At 33.8% G+C, this 21,271-nt stretch overlaps 2 protein-coding genes across 4 annotated transcripts; one reads left to right on the top strand and one right to left on the bottom strand.

Annotated features, from left to right (window-relative positions):
- The first annotated feature begins 863 nt into the window (after positions 1-863).
- Positions 864-9,447, top strand: LOC126723932 (putative RING-H2 finger protein ATL69). Of its 3 annotated transcripts, none has more exons than XM_050427970.1 (2): positions 864-1,315; positions 8,967-9,447. In XM_050427970.1, the coding sequence occupies exons 1-2, from the start codon at positions 1,143-1,145 to the stop codon at positions 9,313-9,315; spliced, it is 522 nt and encodes a 173-aa protein (XP_050283927.1). In that variant the 5' UTR covers positions 864-1,142; the 3' UTR covers positions 9,316-9,447. The 3 variants fall into 3 exon arrangements, with proteins under 3 accessions (XP_050283927.1, XP_050283921.1, XP_050283915.1); XM_050427964.1 differs by having other exon boundaries at positions 865-1,533; positions 9,185-9,447; XM_050427958.1 differs by having other exon boundaries at positions 866-1,172; positions 8,824-9,447.
- Positions 9,448-12,828: 3,381 nt separating this feature from the next.
- LOC126723955 (homeobox-DDT domain protein RLT1) lies at positions 12,829-21,056 on the bottom strand. The gene is made up of 8 exons (XM_050427980.1): positions 20,803-21,056; positions 18,954-19,061; positions 18,197-18,856; positions 16,860-16,939; positions 14,856-15,308; positions 14,658-14,744; positions 14,415-14,509; positions 12,829-13,241 (listed from the first exon to the last, which is right to left on the bottom strand). Exons 1-8 carry the CDS (start codon positions 20,807-20,809, stop codon positions 13,157-13,159), a joined length of 1,575 nt encoding a protein of 524 aa, XP_050283937.1. The 5' UTR covers positions 20,810-21,056; the 3' UTR covers positions 12,829-13,156.
- Between the last annotated feature and the right edge of the window lie 215 nt (positions 21,057-21,271).

The following is a 21,271-nucleotide window of genomic DNA, read 5'->3' on the forward strand; positions in this document are numbered from 1 at the left end:
CCGTTGTTTATAACCTCAATCTACAACTATAAATGTTAAACCCTTTTGTAGTTGTATTCTAGTTAAATAATGTATTATAAATCCAGTTTAAAACACTAATATTACTATTTTCGTGTGTATTCTAATAAGTATTACTGTTTACTAAAAAAAAAAAAAATCAAATAGCCAAACGAAGCACATCAAAAACTAATAAGAATCCAAAAACATAAAACCCAACAAACACGTTTTACAAACCAAAAAAAAAACACGTTTTCTCAGTTTAAGAAAGAACACACCTTTTTCTTACGAATAGCCCCAAAGCCACCAGTCTTGATCATTACAAGCAGTGTTATTAGGCATAATAGTGCAGTGTTATTAGGCATAATCTTTGTATTAGTTAGTCTCTATACAATTTCCCTCGTGGCCCCAACACCGATCAAACTTTATTTTTTTTTGAGAATTACACCGATCAAACTTATATGAAAAGTACACAAATTCTGATAGTACTAGTTTCTACATTCACTGCCCCATGTATTAATAGGCCCCACTAGAATAACCAGTGGCGGAGCCACTTGATGACTAGGGAGGGTTTGCCCTCCAAATAAATTATAATAAATAAACATTCATCATCTTTAAAATGAACACATAAGTATTTTAACAATTATCTCAGCAAATAAAAAGAAAAAAATTGAGTTATGAAATATTGTATATTATTATTTTACATTTCACACACACACACAAATTTATATATAACCCCCCAAAAATAAATTCCTTACTCTGCCACTGAGAATAACACCCCCACGTGTCCAGTTCCTTTTTGGCATGTTATCTAAACGCGTAAAGCTGAAAAAAAAAACTAGTATCATGTCCTATATATATATCGCCGACTTTATAAGAGTTCACAAATCATACATAGAAAGCCTTCCTTGTACAAACGTTGTTTTGTTTCAAAGGTCGGTGAAAATTTTGTTGCTTCTCCTTCTCCTATCTTAATTCCTTATCCTAGTCTAACTCTGAAATATTATACTTCTTATAAATCCCACAAACCGCTACCCAAAATCACTCTTATCTCTTCTTTCTTTGGCTAGTATTTCCTAACCTTGTATCATTCTTTTCCTAGTATTGCCAAGAATTGTGATTTGTGACATAATACAAGTTTCATCATGGAGGTTGATGAGTTTCAAATCACCATGGTTAATGAATTTCAAATAGCTATGTTGAGGGCTGAGCTGCTGGACACGACGAGGAACTGGGCACAACACTCAACATTTGATGGCTCATATGATCCCAGGACGTTTTCAGGGAAATTGGATCCTTTGGAACTGCAAAGCATAAGGTTGGAAAGCTTGACAGCCAAGTTAGCCTCGTTTCGTGCACACGAAACCAAGCGCGATTTCAACACGGTGATGGAGGAGGTTCAGCTTGAAGTGTTGAGATGGCTAGGGAGGATCTTGGCCAAGAGTATGGACCCGGTGTTTAAGGGGTCGAAGGATGTGGTGATTGAGGAAGATGGGGCGGTTTGTGGAGTTTGCCAAGAAGACATGAACGTAGGAGGTGAAGGAAGAATGCTCAAGTGCATGCACAAGTTTCATTCCGATTGTATTGTGAATTGGCTTAGGAGTAAAGCTACATGTCCCTTGTGTAGGTACCAAGTTCAATTCAAAGAGTTTGAGCCAAAAATATGAGGAAGAAAAAGATGTGAGAATGGATGGGTTCTACATTTTTTGTTTTCCTTTTTTTCTTTTTGTAATCCACAGTATATAAGTTCATGTATTATGTTTGATCAATCAGCTAGGTGGAATAGAAAATAGTTTGTGTTTTTTGTTATTGACTACTAGTATTATTAAATTTGCTTTTATGTGTGTGTATGTATCCCTCACAGCTGGAGCCACGCACCCCATCTCCAAATAATGACTAAGAAAGTGCATGAATAATGACTATATATGCACCGGAGTTGATTTGTTTCCTATAACAGAAGAAAGAAAAAATAACAAGAAAAATAATTTGACAACAACCATTGAAATATAAAAATTCAGTAGTACTTGTAATGATGGTATCACGCATCCTCTGGTGGAATTTGCGAATTACTCTATTCTAGCGAACACATTCTCTTCTATACTTTCATGTCCCCTCCCTCCATTCTAAATATGGTTTGATTAAGTGGATTTTAGATAGTTTATTTGATAAAGTCTCTGATGATTGAATAAAAAATCTGGGATTTAGTCCCTGCTTACACAAAAAATTGATTAGTGTCTTGGTCTGATCTTCTTCGGTCCTAAACATATAAAGTACATGAAGAGAACTTGATTTAAACTCCAGGAGTGAAACCAACACTCTTGTGACAACTGATATTAAATTCTTTGAAAACTGAGCTCTATTCTCCTAGTGTTGCACATGTCTTCCTTTTTTTTTTTTTTTTTTTTTTTTTTTTTTTTTTTTTTTTTTTTTTTTTTTTTTTCTCTCTCTCTCTCTCTCTCTCTCTTTAGTGCAACGTGTCTTAGTCTCTTAGGGTATTAATATCAGTTAGTAGGTAGGCTCTGATATACTGTTCTATAGTATACTCTATCTTTTAAGAAGTAATAGTGTTATTCTATTCTTTTATTATAAATTATGTAGGTCTTATTACATTAAAATATCACTAGAATATATGTGTATTGCTTTTTTATATCAAGTAATATACATATACATATCCTAATGAATGTTCATAGTGTATATAAATTTTGCCTCCCCTGAAATCAAATCTTGGCTTTGTCATTGATGGTGATAAAACTTTTTGTCGCGAAATGTCTTATTTTATCGCCTAAAACATATGGTGACGAAACATCATTCACAACGTAATCTCGGTCACCGAATATCATAGTAATGAAAATTTTTGTCACTAATATATCTATTTTTTTAATAAAAAAAAAATCATAGGTGATGAAATTCTTTCATCACGAATTTCATCACCTAATATTTTCCTCATTAAACATTATATTCAAAGACGAAATAAATTTATCACCAATTATTTTTTAATTTGTAATTTTCTTATTTGACCATATTAGACAACAAAATATTTTGTTGCTAATTGTTTTTTTTTTTTTTTTGAATTTTCCAGTTTCAATAGATTTAGATGACGAATTATTTTGTCACCAATTTCTGTTTATATTCAAAGTTCAACCTATGATGAAACATTTAATCACAAATTGCTTTTTTTTTTTTTTTTTTTTGGTGTAATTCAACATTTTGGTGACCAATGGTTGTCACCATTTTTTTTAGTTGTTAGTTCAACCTATTGGTGACAGAAATTTGTCGCTAATTTTTTTTTTTTTAATATTAATGTTCTTTACATTAACTTGTCATTACATTACATTAATCTAATCATTTCCAACCACATCCATAAACAAATCATCCATATATACAATTTAAAAAGTAAATAAAAAACCATTACACTATTAAAACCATTGAAGTAAGTTGTTCACAAAGCAACTATAACAATATATAGATGAAAGATGCCTTTCATACATTACAAAAATAAATTTGAGTTCAAGTAGCACCACAAAAAAAAAAAAAAAAAAAAAAAAAAATTTCACAGCCAATCTCATATCTACACATTTTTAAAGAAAAATACATCAATACTGTCAAGCAAAATCATTAATTATGTTAGTAATATAAAAAAAATTAAAAAACAAAAAAAAAAAACACATTTTTAGTGATGCATTAAAAGTATTTTGTCACCATTGCATTTAGGTCACCACAACTCATAAAAGTTAAGTTGTATAAAGCAAAGATATGTTTTCAAGTATTATATAATGCACACTTACATCTAACTCTCTAATTGTGAGTCTTGTTGCTATGCCTAAGTTTCAACATGTTATATTGGATGTGAGGGTAGGTGCTTGTGTTGCTCACTTTGCATGGTCTATTATTATGAATTGTCTCATAAATTCATAAGTTTCATATATATTTGATAGGTGTCACAGAAAGTTTCATTAATAAATATTACATATCATAATAATGAAACTTTCTCATCATGAATATATATAAAAAAAAAAAAAAAAAAAAAAAAAACCATTGATACCTTAAAAGATTTTAATTATGATCCAACAATTTGATGCACTAAAGGAATCCAAAAACACTAAAGACTAGGAAACATTAGACTCTTTCACTATTATGCTAATCAGATTGAGAAATTTGCAACATAAACAGGAAATGTGAAACTTATGTTCTTCCCATGTCTCTCTATTTGCATCACAACCATTTTTACAAAATATTCGCCCTAGAAGAACACATGTTGGACTAAATTCAGTAATTACAAATCTTGAAAGAGCAATAAAACTTATTAAAATAATTTAGTCTATTCGTACAAACTCAAAAGTGAACCACACTTGCATGTTATAACCAAAGCAATGTAATAAATGTCTTTTCAAGTTGCTTGGACTTTTGAGGGACTTTATGGTGGAGAAATGAGTTTGGAAAATCTAAGCCATTGGAGTTGAAGCCACACACACACACACACACACACACACACACACACACACACACACACACACACACACACACACACACACACACACACACACACACACACAGAGAGAGAGAGAGAGAGAGAGAGAGAGAGAGAGAGAGAGAGAGAGAGAGAGAGAGAGAGAGAGAGAGAGAGAGAGAGAGAGAGAGAGAGAGAGAGAGAGAGAGAGAGAGAGAGAGAGGTTTTTTTTTTTTTAAGTAATAAAGAAAAAAATTTCAATACCCTGCACCCAAAAATTAGCAGTGTGCACATTTATTTTTTACAAATAGGTGACAAAACATTATTTTGTCACTAAAAGTTACCAAAATCTTATATATTGGGCAACAAAAATTAGAATTTCGTCACTCTAATTTTTTGAGACGAAATATTTCATCACCATAGACACCCGTAATGGCGCCTTATTTTTCATGACCTATAGTGGCAAAAAAATTATTGCATCACAAATTTGAATATCTTTAGAGACGAAATATTGATTATGTCACCATCTTCAAAATTTTTATAGTATTTGGTGACAAATTTTGTTTTCCTTATTGAATGTTATTATTTAGAGATGAAATTATTTTTCCTTACTAGATTTTGTCACTATAGTCCATATTTGTTGTAGTAAAATTGAACAAAAATAACAATAATAATTGTGAATACTTTAGAGTTTGTAATTTTAACTCATCAACTGTTTTCCTACATCTTCTGTAACGACCTTAGGAAAAACGCTAGCCACATCTGCGCTATACCTCAAAAGAACTAGTCACAATACGGCTCTTTGTAGTTGTTAATAAAACCCAGATCTACCCAGTAAATACCTGATGTGGGACTCATCACACACCCACACACATCACATAATCAATCAAATTGGAACATCATAATCTCCCCCACTTAATTCCCTAACGTCCTCGTTAGGGCTCACTTTGTAGGGCAGTGTCTCCGAGCCCACATGGGGTTACCGGGCCGGCTCTGATACCATAACTGTAACACCCCAAACCTATAACAAGGATTTAGATGCACAACCTGTCTTAAAAATAATCAACAATAATATAATGGAACAGAGCGTAATTAAATATCCACAAATAAACTTCAAATCCATCAATATCTTTCCTATGAAATCCATAGAAACAAAAACTTTAACAATAGTCTCCAAATACAATCTCAAAGAGTTCCACAATTGTCAAACTCACTATCCAAAAAAAAAAAAGAATACTAAAACAGTAAAGAACTAGTCACAATTGAGACTCCTTGCAGTTGTTAATAAAACTCAGTTCAACTCAATAAATACCCGATGTGGGACTCATCACACACCCACACACATCACACAATCAATCAAATTGGGGCATCACAATCTCCCCCACTTAAATCCCTAACGTCCTCGTTAGGACCCACTTTGTGGAGTAGTGTCTCCGAGCCCACACGGGATTATCGGGCCAGCTCTGATACCATAACTGTAACACCCCAAATCCATAACAAAGATTTAGGCCTTGTTTGGTTTGTTTTTTTTCCATCACTCAATTTCCATCACTCATCACTCATCACTCATCACTCATTACTCATTACTCATCACTCTAAATACTACACCCGTTTGGCACCATCACTCAATTTCCATCACTCAATATTTTTCATACTATTTGTGGGTCCCATACCTGTCACTCATCACTGATCACTCTAAATACTACACCCGTTTGGCACCATCACTCAATTTCCATCACTCAATATTTTTCATACTATTTGTGGGTCCCATACCTGTCACTCATTGCAGTTTTTTTTTTTTTTTTTTTTTTTAAATACCCAAACTCACCGAACCTAGTGAAAAAAAAAAAAAAAAAAAAAAAAAAAAAAAAAAAGAGAGAGAGAAGAAACCCAGAACAGACCGAAAAAAAAAGAAAAAAAAAAAAAGAAACCAGAATAGACCGAAGTGAAAGAAAGAAGAAGAAGAAAAGAAAAAAAAAAAAAAAAAAGAAACCCAGAACAGACCGAAGTGAAAGAAAGAAGAAGAAGAAAAGAAAAAAGAAAAAAGAAAAAAGAAAAAACAAAAGAACCGAACAGCCAAGAAGAAAGGAAAAAAAAAAAAAGTCAAAAGTAATCAAAAGTTGCGGCTGGTACTGTTTGTGGGTCCCCTTTTGTGTGTTTAATTACAATATTTGCCATTGAGTTATGAGTTATGGAAACTGAAAACAACTAAAATGTGTTTTTAGTTTCCATAACTCATAACTCAAAAATCAGAGAATTGAGTGATGGAAACAGAGTTATGGAAACAGAGTTATCGTTTGCCAAACAACTTTTTTGTCATGGGTCTCATCATTTTTGAGTTATGAGTTATGGAAACTGAGAATTGAGTTACGGAAACAAGTAAACCAAACACCCCCTTAGATGCATAACCTGTCTTAGAAATAATCAACAATAATATAATGGAACAGAGTGTAATTAAATATCCACAAATAAACTTCAAATCCATCAATATCTTTCCTATGAAATCCATAGAAACAAAAACTTTAACAATAGTCTCCAAATACAATCTCAAAGAGTTCCACAACTGTCAAACTCACTATCCAAAAAAAAAAGAAAAAAGAATACTAAAACAGGTGTATAAGGTTCGAGTGACATCAGCTTGGATAGTTGAGATCTATCGTGTTTTGGTGATTTGAGGTAAGTGGACTTCGGAACATGACGTCTCTCAAGACGTGTATATTTATATAGAGATATATATTTTTTTTTTGGATAGTGAGTTTGACAGTTGTGGAACTCTTTGAGATTGTATTTGGAGACTATTGTTAAAGTTTTTGTTTCCATGGATTTCATAGGAAAGATATTGATGGATTTGAAGTTTATTTGTGGATATTTAATTATACTCTGTTCCATTATATTATTGTTGATTATTTCTAAGATAGGTTGTGCATCTAAATCCTTGTTATGGGTTTGGGGTGTTACATCTTCATAATTAATTTTAAATTTATTTCTCATGTTGTAGAAGGCTTTGTCCTCAACCATGACCTATACTTTGACACAACCATGCGCCCATGCCTTACTTGGGCTTGGGTTGGGTAGTTTGCCTGGAGGCCCTGGATTCGGTTTACAACGGGCAAGAATTATTGCCCCCCCCCCCCCCCCCTTCTCAAAGATTTCTTTGTTATTTGTCGCAGGGGAGGAAATCAAATTTATTTTTGCTGGTTCTGTAGTTCGGAGGAGTTGGTGTTTTAGTTCTTTTTTTAGAGCTAGTTTTAATCTATAACGTCCGTTCTTGATGATTACTTTTTATTATCAAAACAATACATCAATTGATTTATTTATTTATTATATATATAAGCAAGATCTCTTATTCAACTACAAGAAACTTAATTACTAGTTGAACTAACTGAAACCCACTAGTATTTAGTCTTATCGGTGAAAAATGGTAATAAAATATAAACACAGTAAGCTTTAGGTCCTACCATATTTATAAAAATATAAACTTTAATTATTCGGAATCATTACAAACGGACAGCTTAAGAAGGGAAGATTGGCCCGGGCTAGAAAGACAAACATATGATTGGTTCTCTTTCAGAAAAAATTACTCAGTAATCTCATACCATACTATAGGGTCAATAATTGAGAGATTTCTTTTGATTAATGTGACTGTAGAGTAAGAAGTCTTGAGTTATAGTCCACTTTGTCCAAACCACACAAATCAGTCCCTTCAAAAAAGAAAAGAAAAAAAAAATGTGTGTGTACATGGAAGTATGGAACCAATTGCAAATCCAATTTGAAGGACTAAACCCAATCCAATTTGTTGGGACCCTTATTCTTTGTTATTTATTTAATTTATGGATAATTAAGCAGTAAATGCAATCCAAATTTCTATACAATTTCCCTCATGGGTCGTGGCCCTAACACTGATCAAACTATCACTTGAAAAAGTACATAAAATCTCCTTCCTAGTACTTTCCCTTCCTGGTTTCTACATTATACATATATATATATAGCACTAGGCCCCACTAGAAGATCACCCCACGTGTCCAGCTCCTTTTTGGCATGTTTTCTAAAGTTTCTAAACGCGTAAATATTCCAAAGTGGTCTTTCTTGACTCTTGTACAAACGTCGTTCCTGGGTTGGGCTACTATTTGTTTCCAAGGTCGGTGAAAATTTTGTTCCTTCTCCTTCTCCTATTCAGAAATCACAGATATTTAAGTCCTTCCTCCTTATCCTACTATAACTCTGAAATATTGCACTTGTTATAAATCCCACAAACCGCAAACCAAAATCACTCTATATCTCCTCTCTTTTGCTAGTATTTCCTAGACTTGCATCATTCTTTTACTAGTATTGTCAAGAATTGTGATTTGTGACAGAGGCACACGACTTTCACCATGGAGGTTGATGAATTTCAAATAGCTATGTTGAGGGCTGAACTGCTGGACACGACGAGAAACTGGGCACAACACTCAACGTTTGATGGCTCGTATGATCCTAGGACGTTTTCAGGGAAATTGGATCCTATGGAATTGCAAAGCATAAGGTTGGAAAGCTTAACAGCCAAGTTAGCCTCGTTTCGTGCACGCGAAACCAAGCGCGATTTCAACACGGTGATGGAGGAGGTTCAGCTTGAAGTGTTGAGATGGCTAGGGAGGATCTTGGCCAAGAGTATGGACCCGGTGTTTAAGGGGTCGAAGGATGTGGTGATTGAGGAAGATGGGGCGGTTTGTGGGGTTTGCCAAGATGATATGAACGTAGGAGTTGAAGGAAGAATGCTCAAGTGCATGCACAAGTTTCATTCCGATTGTATTGTGAATTGGCTTAGGAGTAAAGCTACATGTCCCTTGTGCAGGTACCAAGTTCAATTCAAAGAGTTTGAGCCAAAAATATGAGGGAGAAAAAGATGTGAGAATGAATGGGTTCTACATTTTTTTTTTTTCCTTTTTGTAATCTACAGTTCATGTATAATGTTTGATCAATCAGCTAGTGGAATAGAAAATAGTTTTTTGTTCTTTTGTTTTTGACTACTAGTATTATTATATTTGCTTTTAATAATAGATTTTTGCTTTAATTTTGTGCTCCTAGTCCATATATCTCTCACAGCATGTGGAATTACACCCCCATCTCCTTATAATGACTAAGAAAGTGCATGAATATTCACCGGAGTTGATTTGTTTCCTATAACAGAAGAAAGGAAAAATAACAAGAAAAATAATTTAACAACAACGATCGAGATACATAAATTCAGAGTACTTGTAATGACGGTTTCAACTTTCACGTACGCATCTTCTCGTGGAATTGACGAATTACCCTATATTGTAGCCACCACACCTTTGACTATCTTACAAGACAAAGTCGTAGTCGGAAACTTTGACTTGCATTAAATCGAACAAGACATAATTTCAACTTTATTTCTCGTGTTGTAGAAAGTTTTGTCCATAACCACTTTATTCATTTGTTCAAAGACAATAATTGTGAATTTGGATATGTTTCACAAAGATTACTTAGAATACTAGTGATATTTTCGGAGGAAGTTTCCCATTAGGAATGAAAGACAAAAAAAGATCCCAAAATAGTTTAACCATCATGTTGGTCAACACGTTACAACATTGAGTCTCTCTCTCCTCTCATCCTTTTTGTTCTCTAGTAGGGCATATCAAACAAAATAAAGCAAAGAGAACTTGAAGATCAAAAGAAAGTAAAGCAAAAGGGACATTATTGACATTTGAAGTAAAATAAGCATTCCTTTAGCGGGGTTTAACATTCATGGTTACAAATCAAGATTCAAAGCTAAAAACCACCACTCTCTAATTAAGAAAATCTATGTTCTGATTTTAGCAATGTAAAAATGGCAATTATAGATATCCATAATAATTCAAGAACGACTGCCACAAAATAATTAGTAAGGGTAAAGAAAAAAATGATAGTATAATGAACATAATGAGGAAGGCTAATTCGCATGATAACTAAAAATATATATTTATAATATATTTATTGGACCGTTATCTTTTTATTACTATGCTTAATTTGTATAATTAAGCTATTATTTGCATTAGTCGATCCATGTTGTTTATCTTTATATAATTAATTTCTTGAATAAAATGTTATTCAAATAAGTTTACAAGAGTGTGTGGGACAAGTAAGGGAGAATGGAGGTCAAATTAGAATTAAAGAAGTGTCAAATGATCATTAATATTGTACTATGTTTGGAAGGTTCAAATTAAGGGAAAAAAAGGCATAATTTGAAAATAAAAAAATCAATAATTATGTTATCAATCAAATGTTTAAATTTCAAATTTTTATAGTATAAAATTATGTACAAAAAATAAATTTATGGATTGAATGGTAAATGTGGGGTAATTTCTTCCCATGTCGCTTGCAGAACAAAACTGTTATCAAAGTGGACAAACAGCTTGTGCGGGAAATTACCCCACAAATGGCGCTTTTGAGGACAATGCCCATCAAGAGTATTGTCCGATTTGGGGTGGGGTGGGATTGGCTTGGCCATGTCCCGGACCTGACACCCGCACGGTTTTGTTACCCCTGTGCAGGGCACGCCTCTACCACTACTACACGTGTAGTAGTGGTACACTCATGCTTGTGCCAAGCACTCATAAAGCATGAGTAGGGTGCTTCTCTTGCCGATGTGGGACTGCACTTAAAGTCTTCCCATGTCGCTTGCAGAACAAAACCGTGCAAGCTTGGCTCCCCAAAGCAGACAAACAGCTTGTGCGGGAAATTACCCCACAGTAAATAACATCTGATTAGCACAAAATTTGATATGTGTATTAAGAACAAAAAGAATATAAAAAATATACAATATAACAATTAAATTTTCAAAATATGTAATCATGTTAATTTTTTAGAGAAAGTTATAACAACTTAAAAAACTGTCAAACTTCAACGTGAGTTCTTTATTATTAGGATAAAGATGACGTAGGATGTATGTTTATACAAAAAAACAAAACAAAAAATGTAGGCTAAAAAACACAAAGTTACATGTTTTATTAAAACACTCATGTTTTGTAACTGTTTTTATTTTTAGTTTTCAAAACTTATTTTCAAGAACAAATATTTAAAATTTTTTTTTTCAACAAAATAAAATTGTTTGGTAAACTTAGAGGGAAAAAAAAAAAAAAAACCTTTCCAAGAACAGAATAAAAAAAACTTGTCTGGATTGTTAGCCAAAAAACAGTTTTGGAGACCCAAAAAAAAAAAAAAATATATATATATATATATATATATATGAATGTGTGTGTGTTAAGGCTCTTATTATAAGATTATTATGGTAGGTGCCCACTTTGCAAAACTATCAACGAACAAATTAAACTAATGAGTGATGACGCAATCAATCAAGACAACCACTCAATAATACATTATTAAATGAAGGCTTTTATTACAATATTATTATGGTAGAATTTTAAGCCAAAATTCTTTAATGATATTACTAGTAGAGAGACAGGAACACTTCTTTTTTAATGAGATTGAACAAATTCTTTAATGATACAAACTAGGCAATACATAATTCAGTTAAAGCAACCACTTTAATGACTAAAATTTGAAAAATTGAAGTATGGATAACAAACATATTGTTTCAGCCTAGCAAACCACAGACATACCGCCATGACCAATTGAGCTTAGACTGAAAAAAATGTTTGATTTAAACTCATCCACACACAAAGACAATGAGAGAGCTCAATGGGTGCTTGTGATGAAGAAGATGAAAAAGACGAAGAAGAACAAGAACTCACCTCTCTTTGCTACTGGAGGACGAAACTAGACCTCTCTGTAGGCATTGTTGTAGTAATTTACTAATTTCATTTTAAAGCTTTTGCTTTTACTTGTTATTTTTGTTCCTACCAGGATTCAAGCTTGGACTTAATTTAAGTGCACGGTAAAATACACAAGTTTTCTCCGTGTTTTTGAACGCTTCCTACAAAACTAAAAATTGAAAATAGCCTTCTCTTTGTTTCTAGTTTCTTTTGTAAATTGAGATTTGGAAACTGTTTTTGCTTTCTATTTGTTTTCAGTTACCACCAAACAAGTTTTGAGGCCTAGAAAATAGAAAATAGTTTTTGAAACTAGAAAATTGATTTTCAGTTACTAAACAAGTTTTGACTTTCGAGGCCTAGAAAATAAAAAATAGTTTTTGAAACTAGAAAACCGGAGGGAAATAATAGTTACCAAACATATTGTTTTCTTTATCAAAAAAAGTTGATAAGAACAAATAAGGTGTTACTTTTATCTATAAATTTCCTACAATTTGGTGCAGCTACTTAACTGTTGGCGCAATTACAGCTTCTAGCTCAACTTTTATTATATAGTATATAATATGATATCGATTAATATATTAAAGCAAGCCAAATCCAGGGGCAGAAAGCACCACCATCATACAACAACAAAAAGGCAGTGATGTCTTTGTGAGCTTTGATTTCGATGGTCCTTGAACAGTTGGTGGATCCAAGCAGAAGAATCTTACAAACAAACTTTTATCTGCAACATTTTCTCTGTGAAGCAGTCAAATTAATAAAAAAATAAAACGGAGTTCTTTCTACACTTATAAACAGGTGACCCGGTAACTGCTAAAACAATTGGTAGCCACTATTGACTGAAAAGTTTGCTGCTGATGATTATAAAGCTAAACGATGCTCCCTTGTTACTACCAAAAAAGTGATTCTCCATTGAACTGTACATGGCCATAGCTTTGAGGACCCTAAAGCTTTCTACCATCAATCAACTACTGGCACCTAATTCCTGGGAAGAGCTGTTTTCTGCAGTTTCATCCTCACTGAAGCTGGAAGGCATCTCCATGACAGATCTAGACGATATATAATGCAGTCAAAATAATAATTAGCTGTGTAGAGCCCCAAAGAAAGAACAGAAAAAAAGAAGTAAATGTGACACAAAAAATAGTGATGATAAGTTAACATATATACAGGAACAGGATTTTTTTTTTTTTTTTTTTTTTTTTTTTGGTTTTGGGGTTTTTTTTTTTGGGGGGGGGTTGGGGGGTGTGGGGGTGAGATAGGTATACATCATAGAAAGGTGATACAGATACAGTGAGCTCTTCGTCCTCCAAAAGGACAACAGAAAAATTCAACCAAAACAAATTGAAAGAAAAGCAATTGAAGAAAAAATGCAAATAATTTATGATTGGGAGGTCAGTTTCCTAGAATTTCCATAGCTGTTCATTTCTAAATTCTCAGTCATTTTGTTTTTGAAAAACTCCCATTAAATGGCAAGTCATAATCCTAATCATAGTTACACCTTCCCCTTAAGACGCCAAGCCACCAACAACATACATTTTCATCATTCCACTCACTGAAACAAATAAGCATGATATGCAATAATACCAGGAGACGCCTCTAAAAATGTAAGAAAATGTCAGAGCTAGTGAGGAATGAGTAGAGTGTTTATGTCAAATGTTACAATATTTGTCATATTGGATTTTTATACTCCTATTGCCTAGTGTCGGAATTTATTAATTAAAGAACTAGAGTTTGGACATTTAGAGCTTCACTAAAATCAGGTTAATTATTATACTTTTTTGAGATACTTCAACAGTAGATTTAGATTCCACAATCAACCTCTCCCCATTGAGGGATAGAAACAACATGGCCCCCACACGTCCTAAAATTTCAAGTTCTACTGTTATATTTCAGTTATATTTTCCAGAATGCAGTCCCCCACACCCCCCCCCCTCCCTTTTTTTAAATGTGTGCTTATTCCCTTTATGCCCCCCTTAAGTTTGGTTACTTTTCATTCTAATTATCACTTTGTCCACCCAATCTTGAATTCTAGTCCACTCCTGCACATGCCACTTGGGCTTTGGCTCAGAAAGAAAGGGCTTGGTTTGGAATAGGTCTTGTTCAAGTCATATCAAGGAAAATGAAAGGGGCACTGATGCACAAGCAAACACATAAACAGGTGAAGACGCATGCATGCTCATGAAATGGAAGAGATAACAATCACAAGAAGATTTAATACCGACCCTTTGCTTGGAAATTTCCTTGTTTGCATTTCAGTGAATGGTGCTTTTGTCACATAGTCTTGCTGCAGAAGATCATGTCTGACTCGTTTTGGAACCTTCAATATAATACAGAGCATCAACAGAAATGCAAAAATTGCACATACACATGCATGCATATACTTATGTATATATATTTTTCCATAATGTGTGTTTATATATAAGTATCACAATGTCATACAAAAATTGGCCAAAGCTCAAACTCACTTTAATTTCATTTGTTGAATGCATCTTTAATTTAACTTGGTTGCCACGTTCTTTTATACCCTTCCATTTTCGATTAAATTTCTCCTCCTGCACATGTGCACACAAATACCAGAATCTCAAGCAGAGCACTTTCAATTAACATGAGAGTTGTTTAATAATATAGCAAATCATAGAAAGGTCTAAAACCAAAAACTCAACCTTTTTCATCCTTGTAGATAACCCTCTCTCTTCTGTGTCAAGTGACTCAAAGCGGTTATGTATCAAATTTGGAGGCTTAAATTTGAAGTATTCACTCCTTTGGATGACATTGGGGCTGACATTAGCATAATCATGCATCTCGCTTTCAATTTTCCCATCATAGTGACCACGATGGTTAGTGACAGAATCAATCCTCATCCCTTCAACACCATGCTTAGAGCTCATTCTTTGATTCCTCTTGCTATTATAAACAGAGGTTTCTCCAGCAGAATCTTCATAGAGATCCAAGGAAGAGTTCTGCTTAGGGAAAGGTTTGACATGGTTGAGAACAGTTGACTTCTGTTTTAACTGAGATATCTTATCCGGGTAATGAGACCCATGCATCCCGCTACTGTTTGCCTCTTCCATATATAAATCCTGTGAACTCAACTTGGAATTATACGGCTCATATCCCTGAAAAGGCATGGTAAAGGGAAAATTACAAAAGTCACCAAAAGTATTACTCCATAAAAGAAGCCATTTATACAAACGGCACCAAGAATGCAATTCCTACTAGAATTGATGCAAAGGCTTTATGGATAAGTTTATTGGGCTTCTAGGAATACTATAGAAATATTATTTGCTGTAGTAAAGCAAAAGTGCAGGAGTGAGCTCTGTTGTTCAGAGCTTTCAGAAATCCACAGTCTAAATAAATATAGATTGCACTGTCACTAGTAATTGCAGGTCAGTTCAAAACCAAAGAATTGAAAAAGACTTGCTCAGCCCAGATTTTATTTATTTTTTATTTTTAACCACCAGGTAGAATCTCTTAAAAGTTGGGGTTCAACTTGGGGAAATATATGTGTTAAGAAAATGAAGGTGATGCTGTTGGAAGTACACATGCTGCTGGTGCAGGAGTGGTCTGCAGAGGCAGTAGTGGAGGTCCAATGGGTGGTAGTAATATGGTAGCAATTGCACTTTTCCCTTTCAGTATTTCTTTAAAGGGTAGGAGAGAGAGGGGTTTACGAGTTACTTGACAGTAAAAAAATGGTGGTTGATAAAAAATGATGGTGATACTGCAACATAAGTAATGGCAGAAGTGGAAGTAAGGGCAGTGACCACAGCAGTAGTGACAGTGTCAGAAAAGATGGAGGTTGTGATGGTGCTAAAGCAGCAAATGAGCCTTAAATTAGTAAATGAATTTCTCCCATTAGATAATTAATTTGGATATCTAGAAAGCAAGAGTTCAATAGTTCAGAATCCAATCCAAATAACCACACTTTTTACTCAGTTGTGGCATCCATATCCCGTACTGAAAGTATCACCTGAATTCTAGGCGAAACATTACAGCTACGCTATATAACTGCTAACAAGCACTAAAACTTTAAGAACTTAATTTGTGCCAGCCAAGTACATTAAATCATGACATATGACGAACTTTTTCCTTCTCAAAAAGATGGGTTTTGCAGTATTTCATAAACCAAATCAAATTAGCAATTTTAGGTTGGCTCCTTATATACGTGGATCTGACTGGAAACCCCAAATACATAAAAACTGTCAAGTGCAGCACCAGAGTTGCATTTGATGTAAGTCATAATATAAGTTTGTGTATATATATAAAAAAATCTCAGATATTCATAATACAGTAAAATGCAGAATGGTTCATAAATATATATTTTTTACAAAGAAGAGTTGCAATAAAGGCACCCTACCCAGAATAACTATGGTCTATCTTCTCCCCCTAATCCTTAACATAACACCACAAAATCATCCAGCACTTACCAAAGATAACAAAATTGCAAAATTTTATACGTCAAGATATATCATATGGACTTTCAGTCTTGACATCAATTAATCTGGTTCAGCCCTCGTCATGACAATTATATATAGTTAGATTAACATATTTATAAGTTTTTCCTGTCTTTTTTCAACCTCCATCACAGTCATCCTACATATGTAGTAAAAAATAGCTTCTCTTACTATATTGTCAGTGCTTGATAAAAAAGGATCAGAAACTCCACTTACATCGCTGAGACTGGGTTGCCTTTCCGCTCCAGAGATGTCTGGAGAATTGGGAATGGAAAGATCCTCATCATAGTATGGTTCTGCAAAAGCACATATATATGAAACATAAGACTCCAACCTGCTCTAGAAAGAAGTTTTGCCAGGAAATTAAGAAAAAGAGTTGTCTGCTCTATAAAACAAAGGAACCACATATTAAGTAACATAGAGATATATACATGTACTGATGTACATGTCTATCACTGATAAAAAGAATTCTCAAATAATTTTGAGTGAAAAGTATTTCCACTTATGATAGCATAAACTGCTACAGTTTTAGATTGCAATAATAATTTGATAATTTAATTAATAATACTCTTAATTATCAAAAACATCTCCCAACTACCTCTTAATCTCTCTCTCCCCCCTTTGAACAACTGCCCATTTCAAACTCCTTTCCAGCGTCCATCTCTAAAATCAAAATACTATCATATTTTGTTGTGATGATACCAGTTTAAGAAAATAACTCAGATACTTAGAAAGCACATTTAGAGCTTCTACACATGTAGCTTTTTCTTCAGTCTCCCTCCCCCAGCCAACTTTTCAAACTTACCATCCATGTGCAAGACATTCATTCTATTATTCAACTGGTTACAAATGCTTGAAATTATTTTATTTAAAAAATAATAATAAATTCTTTCAGAGTTTATATTATAAAACTAAAAGTTCAAAGTGCAAACATGGTAGATCAAGCTCTAGATATCCAAATATATGCTATTTCATCAAATGACTGCCAGCATTAGGTAAACAGCAAACTGTAAACAAGAACCTGCTATATAGGAAAACTCGCAAAACTAGCATAACAAAGAAACACTGATTTAATCAAATTTTTCCAAAACCCATGTTTGAACTTGTTTTCCAATTGATCTTATTCAAACCCTGCAGTACCTACATCAGCTAAGACCAAAGCCAATGCACCTTCTATATATTGATTTCAAATGAACACAATTGCACTATAAATCTTTTTCATAAATCATCTATGTCCTGTTCCTAAAAGCAAAACTTCATTTGTTGGACTTGGCTTGAGCTAGTTATGCTTCCCCAATTATCATTTGCCTACGGAAAAAAATGTGCAATGAAATTCTTTCTTGTAAATAAGAAATACTGATAATCTTTCTCAAACACAAACACACAAAAAAAAAAAAAAGGGAAAAAATGAAAAAAGAGAGAGAGAAATAACCATAAAATTAAGCAAAAAGATCTAACCAACCACAACTGGAGATTCCTCTCTTGCAGGACAAATTGCATAAAACTTCATTAAGAGTAGTTAATCTGACACAGAAATATATGTTATAACTTACCACGGACTGGTTTCTGAATTGGAAACTCAAATGCACCAGGAGGAAGTGGCTGAAATTCCACACCAAGTGGTGGACCATCCTCTCGATAATGCCCCCCCAATTGCCTCTTAACAGCAGTAATAGCAGCATTTTCAATTTCACCCTTCACTTTCAAGTATCCTGATGGCTTATATCCCATAATTTTTGCACTTTTGGAATTTATGGGTGCAATGACCCCATTATGGGTTAGATATCTAGACTTTTCTACATCATATGGATCTTCAGTCTGTGAAAACAACTTGTCTTGAGAAGATGAGCTACTCTCCGAAGACGTATCATCCGTGCCACTAACAGTTTCTGTATAATGACTCATATGCTTATAGGTGAGGTCTGAAAGTTGAAAATCATTCCCATAGAGCCTCCGGCTTTCAACTTCCCTTGGATCAATATTCCTATAATCCCCGTGTTTAGTGCTGCCACATGAATCCTGTCCAAGTCCACTGCCACGATCCTGAATGACAACACTTGAACGATCTTGTCGTCCACTAGCACAAGCTTCATCTCTCAACAATTTTTTGTCTTTTAACCTTCTGTGGCAAAACCATCCAGATATTTGCTTTTCTGTTAATCCTAACTGCTCTGCAAGTTGGGATTTCATTTCTTCGGTAGGGTATTTGTGCTCTAAGAGAAGTCAAACAAATTTCTCCTTCAGAAAAAATAATGCCTGGGCACTTAGCAGAAAGCCTAAGAGAAGATATGACAAGATAAGTGATCATACCATTATAAAATCTCTCCAATGCCATAACTTGGGCAGGTGTCTTGAGCCTTCTTTTCTTATCCTTCTCTGAAGAAACTTTGTTCTCTTCTGAGTGCACTTCACTTGATTCTAGCAAAAATAGAAAATAATTAAAAAATAAGGCATGATTAATGATAATAATGACCTTGATGTCTATCAGTATATATTTGTTGGCCCTATCAGCCGCTAGTTTAATTTATTTACCAATATATATAACACTCATGGTAGAGCATTTGATGAGTTGAGGTCATCCCAACAACTAAGTGCTTTCCACGTAAATGAAGAGATAGATAATAGATGTCATAAATTCTCTTAGTTTCTGAGCCAGAAAGAAAATCACTCATATGTCTATTTGGTCTTCACTCCTCCTTTTATCTGTCTTCTCATGGGACATAAGCCCTCTAGCTGAATGTACATCAGATAAATGGAGGGCAGCAATAGGAAAAAAGAAGAAGTCTTAGAGCTTCTCCCTTTGCTCACAAGGAAAATATTACAAATTGGACGATCAACTAAGAAACAAAAAAGATTTCATCAAATCTTCAGACATTTGTAAATTTGCATCTCACTTTCCTTATCATTGTGATTGCATAAATTTATTTTCTCTTCGTGTTAATTTTGTCTGTTGAAAAGTAAGGCAGCTTGATAAAGTACATGCAAAATCATGTCTTCTGTTACATGCATTGAAGTCACGATCAGATGCATCAAGAATACTATTTCTACAAGTGATTTTACTGCTCTTGGGAACAAGCATAAACTACTTAACCCATCATGGAAAATGCCCCCGGATTACCCCGCAACTAATTCTGGTGGGTAGGGTCAATTGCCCGTAGGTTTCACTGGATAGAGACAAATCCAAAGGACTCTTCTTTAGAAAGGTTTCCAATGTTATCAAAAACAAAAAGTGTTTTTCAACCGAGAATAATTCATCCAGTCAATTGTTTTATAAACCATGATATTTTGTAGCTTATCCTTGCATAATTACATTCACTTCCACAAATTTATGTTATACCAGCCACAATTAGCTCTCCTCCACAACTCAACTAGGTACCGGATTCCCCATTTTTGTACAAGGCTTCACAATTTTATTTACTCATTTATTTCTTTTTTAAATTCTGTTAAACATGAACCCAAAGGATTTTGAACCCACAACTGCAACATCCACCCATTCTTGTAGGAGGAGAAAGTATTATTTGAGCCAGAGTTCATCGGCATAAGGCTACCTAAATCTAATCAGATCTTCAATGAAACCATACCACCCAATCCAAAATTTGGAGGCTTGTAATTAAACCATTGTGGAACAATTTAACACATCACATTCAAACGCTTGACAATACCACAGCATTCACAAATAACAAAATTTCCATTCAACAATGCAATTGAGCAAGAATCATCATTCATCAAACTCAAATTTAAATAATATTATCATTGCCATTGTGAAGAGAATAAAAGAAAAGTAATAATACCCAGTTTGGCTACCAAGAAAATGTAGGAATCAAAAGACATCAAAAGTTTTGAATATTTAAATTCTCCATCAATCCCAATTTCAGAACCCAAGAGGACAAAACGAAAAGCAGACAACCATAGAAGTAAAAAAAAATCCCAAATTAATATTTTCCCTCAGTTTTCTCAGCTACCAAACAGTCCTTCCCCAAAAATTCATATCCCGGACATTACCTCAACCATTACAACAATTTGTCTGTCCATGCAAGGAATTCAATTACACATTCTAACGCAGAAAACCCAGAAGCCAACTGACACAAATCAATCAGAAAACGAAAACCCAATACGCCAATATGAATTTGAGATTGAGAAATCAAACAAAAAAAATTACCTTCCATGGTGTGTGAAATTCTGGTGATTCCTTCTCTCTTACTCTCTCTTTCTCTCGAGTCAAGAAGTTTCGTAGATTCTGTTGGCTCAAAAAGCAAAACCCATTTGACCAAGAAGCTTGAAGCCAAAGATTAATGCATCAGATATATTTGTAATGAGAGAAATATTCAGATAGAATGTGAAATGGGAGGGGAATTTTTTTGACTCTCTGCTTCTATTTGGAATTTGCTTGTTCTAATTTTACGGATGTTTTTTATTTGTTTTTGTTTTTGTTTTTAATCTGAATTTGACATAGTAAACAATTACTTTTTGTTCACCAATTTTGGCAATTTGGCTCTTTTCAGCATGTTTTCTTATTGTTTATTTATTTTATTTTATTTTTTTGATGGGTTATTGTTTATTTTTTTTACTATATATGTAAATCACTTCTTTTATTTTTATAATTTTAGGTGTATATGGGTCTAATTGAG

Source organism: Quercus robur, chromosome 1, assembly GCF_932294415.1.
Source record: "Quercus robur chromosome 1, dhQueRobu3.1, whole genome shotgun sequence".
NCBI classification, from domain to species: domain Eukaryota; kingdom Viridiplantae; phylum Streptophyta; class Magnoliopsida; order Fagales; family Fagaceae; genus Quercus; species Quercus robur.